Below are 7,009 nucleotides of genomic sequence, written 5' to 3'. Positions count from 1 at the left end.
GAAACTCTTCCTGTGGAGTCACACAGGAGGGGCCTGGATCAGAGGACTCATGTACGGCACTTACGGCTGGCCAGAGGCCTTGTCTGGCAGGCTTTAACGAAGAAAATTAGAATTGTTTACAGTGACAAATGAGGAAATTACATATTAAGTGCAGGGACTGCCCTCAGCCAGACCCCAACCCCGCACACCATCACTGGACGCCCCCCACCCCAGGCACACCAGCTCGAGGGGTGAAGCGACTGGTCTGTAGGCCCCACGATGCACCCCCCCCCCCCCCGCCGCCATTAAGAAATCCTAATTCTGGGGCACCTGGGTGCCTCAAGTTAAATGTCCGACTTCGGCTCAGGCAGGTCCCGATTGCACAGTGAGTTCGAGCCCCACGTCGGGCTCTGTGCCAACATATCGGAGCCTGCTTCCCATTCTGTGCCTCCCTCTCTATGCTCCTTCCCCCCACTCGTGCCCTGTCTCCCTCGGTCTCAAAAATAAATGAACATTTACAAAATAAAAAGAAATCCTGATTCTGATCCCAGCCCTGCCGCCTCCTACAAGCTCTAGGACCTTGGGCAGGTGGCCCACACCCGTTTCCTCATCTGTAAGGAGGGGAGATGGACGTCCCACTCCCCGGGGAGGCCAGGAGAACTGGGTACGGGAGCGTCTACACACACATCGGTGCCGCTGAGGTCGGAAGTGTTCTGTCCCGCAATCACTGCGACACACACCGGTGCGAACCGTAAACTTTTATTAATGGAAAATGGAATGCCTTATTAACAGAAATCTTGTCTTAAAAATGGCAGAGATCACGTTTATTTTAAAAAAAAAAAAAAAGTGAATTCACATTGTATTGAGCTACAACATGGTGGCAGGATTTGCTTTTTGTTTCTTAAAAGATTCCACAAGTTCAAGGTAACTCTGGCTGAGATTCAACAGTGCATCTGCCTACCTGGAAACTCGGAGTGGGGTTTAGTAGCGGCGGGTGAAGTGGGGATACGGGTGGGGGTGGGGGTGGGGGTGCGGAACTCTGCTGCCCCGGTCCTGGCCGGCCAGTCCACCTTCCAGTCCGCCACCGGGCACCATGTGACCCTGGGAATGCCCGCCTTGTGCAAAGCCGCCTCGCCTAGGAACAAAGGCACACGTTTGTCCCCTTGAAGTGCTTGCCGCTCTCACCATTCTGTGGCGCAGCGCATGGCTGTGCAGCCTTTACGGCCCGTTGGCTCTTCCAGGTGAGGGAAATCAGAATCACAGACCGAGCTCCGGGTAAGTGTCCGGTGCGACTTGCATAAGCTGCCAAGAGCTGCTTTTTGGGTTTGTTTTCAAAACATTCAACCCGGCAAACTGACCAAACGTGCAAAGAAGGGAGAGGAAATGAGGAGTGGGAACAAATCAATTTTATCTGAGCGCAAAACTTCTTACCCCGACATCCCGCCCCGATTTGCCATGTGTCCTGGCCCCGAGGGCCCAGAGAGGCCCCTCTCACCACCTGGAAGAAAAGAAAGACTTTGCACACACTCCCTTCTTAGAAGTGCCTGGAAGCCTCTGCAACCGCTGGAGGGACCAGTCCCCAGGGAGCGTCCTGGGAACCCTCCTTCTACTCCTGGGCACAGGTCAGCCTGTACCTTGCCACCGCGCGTGCTCCCGTCCCGCCGTGCCTGCGTCCACCGAACCCGGCCACACGCGCTCCTGATGCTCCGCCCAGTCACGTCCAGCCCTGTGTCAAAACAAAAAGCCGACCGGAGACTGTCCCACGTGCCTGCAAGGGGAGGCCGTAGCATGGCCGATCCTGCCCGATGTCACGCGTTTCTGAGAGACAACGGCGAAGCGTGAGGACGGACACGCCCCCACGGAGACCCACGTGGCCAGTAAGCACCCGGAGCAGCTCGGCGCAGCCACGCGCACGGGATGGGAGACCTCCACGCGACCCGCTGGGTTGGCCGGTGGCAAAGGGACAGACGCTGGGCGCTTCGGAGGACGTGGAGACAGCGATCCTCACACGTGGCTGGTGAGAACGGACAACAGTGCAGCAGGCTGACCCCAGGACCCAGCGAGTCCACCCCTGGTCATCTACCCCAGGAGAACGGGAAACACATTCACGGGAAGACCCGCGCACGAATATGCTTAGCAGCAGGATCCTCTGACAGCCCCAAGGTGAAACCACCCCAATGGCCAGCAGCTCATGAGCGGGAGAAGCAAAACGTGGTCTCTCCACATGTGGCCTGTTACTGAACCCCAAGAAGGAATACGGCTCTGACCCAGGTGACCGTGTGACCGGACCTTGAAAACACTGTGCTGAAAGAAGCGGGACACAAAAGGCCGTGACACGTGATTTCACTTGTGTGAAACGCCCACAACAGGACAGCCCAGAGACAGATGGTGGATCGGGGGTGCAGGGGCTGCGGGGTGGGGAGGGACCGGGGAGTGACTGCTAAGGGAGCTTCCCTTGGGGGTGGACTGTGGTGATGAGCGTACAACTCTTGAATAACGTTAAAAAACATCAAATCGCACACTTCAAATGGATGAACCATATGGCACGTGAATAAAGCTCAAAAGAGCTGTTTAAGAAAAAAAAAAAAGTTTCAGACAGAAAGTCCAAGTGATTCAAACCAAACATAAGTCCAATGTGCGGCCACCAGGCGTGTCCAGGAAAGCTTCCCAGACTCAGGCTGAGTCTGGAATGGTCAGAGTACCAGCTGCCAGGCCGGCCAGTGCGCAGAGCCGCGGGCGAGGAGCCCATCAGAGCCCCCAACATCTGTCCTCGAGGGTGAAGGCGAGACTGCCCCGCGATGGGTGATAGCCACCCAGCCCTACGGTGACGGTGCTCAGTGTCCCCTCTTGTCTGCAGAGGAGCTCCCCGGTTACATTTCCCACGGATATTTAAGGCAAAACGGACAAAATGGCATTCAAGGACCGAGAGCTCAACGGGTCACCTGGGGAAGATGACTTTTCATCGCTCCTCTACCGGAGTGGTGCACCCTTCGCTCAACCCCTGAAAACCCACCTCGAGACGAGGCAGAACCTTCTGACATGCAAAGACCTGCCTTAAAAACACCTACAGGCCCCTGGGGCACAGGGGCGGGGATGTCCTGGGGCAAGTCTACGAAAGGATCCAGGGCGGTGTCCCTCAGCAGGCAGGGACCCCCAGAGCTGCCCACTGCCTACCTGGGTGGGGGCGGCGGCCCCCGGCCCTCACTCATCCTCTTGTCGGAGCCGTAGCCCCCCCAGCTGTCTCGGGAGTCTCGGCTATGGCGCTCTGGTGGTCCTCCGTGGCCGTGGCGTTCATCTGAGTAGTGCTGGAAGGCACAAGAGGGACAGGGCACCCTGACCATGCCATTCTTGGACGGGCCTGTGAACCTGCAGATCCTGCTGCAGCCGGCCGGGGTGTGGCCCCAAGGGGACCTGTCCGGGCCCCTTCCAAACCTCACACCTCACCACAGAAGCTCCTGGTGGGCCCTCTGCTTCCTGATCCCCTCCTTGCTCGAGAACTCTTGGGCACCCCTAGAGCTCCATCTCTGGCACCACATAAAGTGCCAGCGGAGGCCTCTCTGGCCCTGTGAGCTCGGAGAGCCCTGCACTTGATGGCACTTGATGGCTCTGCTGAAGGGTCCTCTGAGAGGGTCACTTAGTCCTCCCCAGAAGAATCAGGACACTTCCTTCTTGCTGATGCCAGGAGGGCCCCTCCCACACCCCGGGACAGGCAGTGCCCTCAAACCCCTGTGCGCACCATTCTATGGAGGCAGCAGAGGCCTGTCTATGTGACACTGGAGGCAGGTGCTGAGGACGGGAGCCACTCCGTGCCCCCCGCCAACCGATCCTGTGCTCAAAAACCCAGCACGTCTTTGTGGCGAGACATAATCGCATTTTAAAAAGCATTTTAAAAAGGCATGATTCTGATGCCCATCCCCTACCTCTCTCTTGGGGAGCTCCTTTTCTCTGAGCATCCCTCACAGGGCACCTGCAGATTACCAGAGACACAGGAACCCTCCCCCGCCCCAACACAGGCAAAAGGCCTCCCCCATTTGGGATATTGTGGGGCAGCTCACAATACTGAGACTCAAAGACACTCTAAGCAAGTGGACAACCCAGAGATGCTTGCAATCTACTAGAGCCAACCGAACAAAAACAAACCCTACGTACTGGAAACACACGTAGAACTCCGTAATCAGAAAACAATTACGCACACTTCACTCACCCTTGCCCACCCCAACACAAAAGCAGGGTGCCCCCAGGCTTGGGGTCGGGTTTTACTTACTTGCCCATCTCGCTCTCCCATCACTGACCTTGAACCTTCTCTCCTGCAAAAGGGAAACATCTCATTCCAACAGCTGCTGATGGCACTAGACAACATTTCGGCAGGCCACACACAAGAGTTTTCCACAATTGGGGTACTTATTCTATTTCACCAAGTAAGAACTGTAATATGCTGCCCTGTGAAAAAGAGCTGGCTTACATCTAAAGCCTTCTTCCAGGGAGTAGGAGTGAAGCTGGATCCTAAGAAGGTGGGAATAAAAATTTTACTGAACTACAGTCCCTTGGAGGGATCTCAGAAACAGAGGCCCACACCACGAAGCCAAAGACTAATATATCTGGACTGGTGACAAAATCTAGGGTCTGACAAGAAGCCTTTAGAGGATCCCTAACCTCTGGTTTGACCCAGTCAGTACACATGATTCACAGGATTCTCAAACCAACTCCAGGCATGATTCATTAAATGAGTGGCTTTTCAGCCCATCTCCCCCCTGCTCTCCCTTCCCTTACGGAAGAGCTAATGAACGGAGAAATGGTTCAGGGATATGCGGCCCAGGGGACCATGATGAGAACCCCAGAGAGAGAATTCTTAAACTAGAAAATCGAGGGCTGCCTTTCTAATAAACTATATATGTATTTCTCATTTAAGAAGACACTGACAAAGCAACCAGCTAAAAAAAAAAAAAAAAAATCTTGTCAGACACAGCCAGCCTAGTAAACACTCCCCCACGTTGTCCGGTCAGTTCTTACACAGTATGCCAACCCAGGAGCCCATGTCAGTCAGGGAACCCCATGGATGTGGACGCCAGCCTGCCCTGCCTGCACAGACTCAGGTGCCTTTCTGAAAACTTCTGTAAACGGCATCCTCACCATAAAAACAAGGAGGGACAAGGCGGAGGAGCAGAGGCTGGGCGAGAGCCCCGGGGAGCCGTGAGGCCCAGACAGTGGGCCGTGGGGCGCTGAGACATAGGAATCGCCCCAAGCCCCCGATCCGTGAAGGGGGCAGCGAGTGAAAGGACTGGAGGGCCTTCCCACCATACAAGCTGAGGACACCCTAAGTGAGCCCCGAGTCCAACATCCTGCTCAAGGCCTGTGCTTCTAAATCCCACGTGCAGCCGGTCAGCCAGCCAGCAGGAGCCTCACAAATAAATGAGACATCAGAGAATGAACAGAGACCCATCCCTGCATCGGGCTCAGTTGGCTGTGTCCGTGGCTTTGGGAGACGGTGGGTGCTGACCTGTCAGCCACGTGGTCCTGGTACTGGGCCCGGTCTCGATGGTCAAAGTCGTGGAAGCGGTGATCGGGCCGAGGGAAGTCTGGGCGGTACCTGTCCTCCATGGCCACACGCTTTCCTTCCGGCCAATAAGCATCATCTCGCCTATTTTTTGTTTTTAAAAGGATATGAATTGCATTTATGAGCGAGAATGAGGGAAATAGGGAAGGGGGTGGAGGTGGGGAGAGGAGCTCTCTCCAGACCCGGTATCATTTAAAATGTCCTGCAGGGCTAATCTCTAAACATTCAATCATTATCGCTTTGATTTGATAAATTAAAATCCCCCAAACTGCCAAGAGGCATGCCAGCATTCTCATCTGACAGTCCTGAAAGGAGGGCTGCTGGGAGCTAATTGTATCACAAGGCTGTTAATACCTTGATCCCCGCGTGAGCTCAGATGCAAGTGAAATGAAATATTTGATTCTTCTGGAATGGCGTTCTGAGTTGCCACATTTTCACCTTCCTGTCTTCTATGGTAACCTGAACCTCCCTCTGAGTTTTTTTTGCAAAAGCAAAGGGAATTAGATCGGGTGATAGTGAACTGCATACGGCTCAGGATGGCATCCAATTATCTTCCTCCTGATTTTTTACCAGAAAACTAGGCTCACGGGTGGTGGGGTGATGGGTGACCGTCAATTAAGAAGCTCAGAGGAGCTGGAGACCAATAAACCTACTTTGTGAACGGGAAGGCAATTTCTTCTTCCGAGTGCAGCCCGGTGCCTCTCCCCATCCCTGGCCGACCGGCGGCCGCGGCCGAGCGCGGGCCTACCCACCGCCCCACCGGGAACCACAGTGTGGATGCAACGGGAGGCCTTGTTAAGCCACAGCACGGCGACCCCTTCAGCAAGCGGCCACCGTCAAGACTTTGCGAGTAACTCAGGCAAACACCGCAGAGCCCCGCGACGGCGTCCAGAGGCACCGGATCCGGTGGGAGAGGGGCCCCGACTTTCCAGGGCAAGGGGGCAGCCGAGGCCGGGTCCTCACCGGCCGTCGTCGTAGGGCCTCCGCAGCACCGGCCGCCGCTCCTGCTCGTAGCGCAGCTGCTCCTGCTGGCGCCGCAGCTCCTCGCGCTCCCGGTGGATGCGCTCCTGCTCCTTGCGGCGCTCGCGCTCCACGCGCATGCGCTCGCGCTCGAGCCGCTCCCGCTCCATGCGCTCGCGCTCCAGGCGCTGCCGCTGGCACTCGAGCTGCAGGCGCTCCCGCTGCAGGCGCGCCTTCTCCTTCCGCTCGTGGAAGGCCTCCAGGCGCTGCTCCCGCTCACGCTGCTCCCGCTCTCTGCGGGGACACACACGCAAGGCCGCCCTGACGTCCCCGCGCACACACCCGTGACCGCGCCCTGACGTCCCCGCGCACACACCCGTGACCGCGCCCTGACGTCCCCGCGCACACACCCGTGACCGCGCGCCGGGCTGGGCCACGAACCCCAACCTCCGGACTCTCCCTTCTCACAAAAGCAAAGCCAAGGGTGCGCAGGCAGGGAGGGGGCGAAGAGACCCA

General features: G+C 56.7%; 1 protein-coding gene across 1 annotated transcript in view; it reads right to left on the bottom strand.

Moving 5' to 3' along the window:
• Positions 1–722: 722 nt before the first annotated feature.
• The window catches only part of SAFB2 (scaffold attachment factor B2), a 33,157-nt gene continuing 26,870 nt past the window's right edge, over positions 723–7,009 (bottom strand). The window contains exons 15-21 of the mRNA XM_086699356.1: positions 6,497–6,787; positions 5,477–5,617; positions 4,244–4,286; positions 3,154–3,284; positions 1,614–1,705; positions 1,411–1,477; positions 723–1,114 (exon numbers count right to left, since the gene is read on the bottom strand). Of these exons, the coding sequence (XP_086555482.1) occupies positions 961–1,114; positions 1,411–1,477; positions 1,614–1,705; positions 3,154–3,284; positions 4,244–4,286; positions 5,477–5,617; positions 6,497–6,787 (919 nt within the window). The 3' untranslated portion in view covers positions 723–960. The remainder of the gene's footprint in view (positions 1,115–1,410; positions 1,478–1,613; positions 1,706–3,153; positions 3,285–4,243; positions 4,287–5,476; positions 5,618–6,496; positions 6,788–7,009) is intronic.

The sequence above is a fragment of the Puma concolor genome, chromosome A2 (assembly GCF_028749965.1).
Source record: "Puma concolor isolate L17-30 chromosome A2, mPumCon1.1.hap2, whole genome shotgun sequence".
Classification (NCBI taxonomy): Eukaryota; Metazoa; Chordata; class Mammalia; order Carnivora; family Felidae; genus Puma; species Puma concolor.
This window is presented reverse-complemented; position numbering and strand designations above follow the sequence as displayed.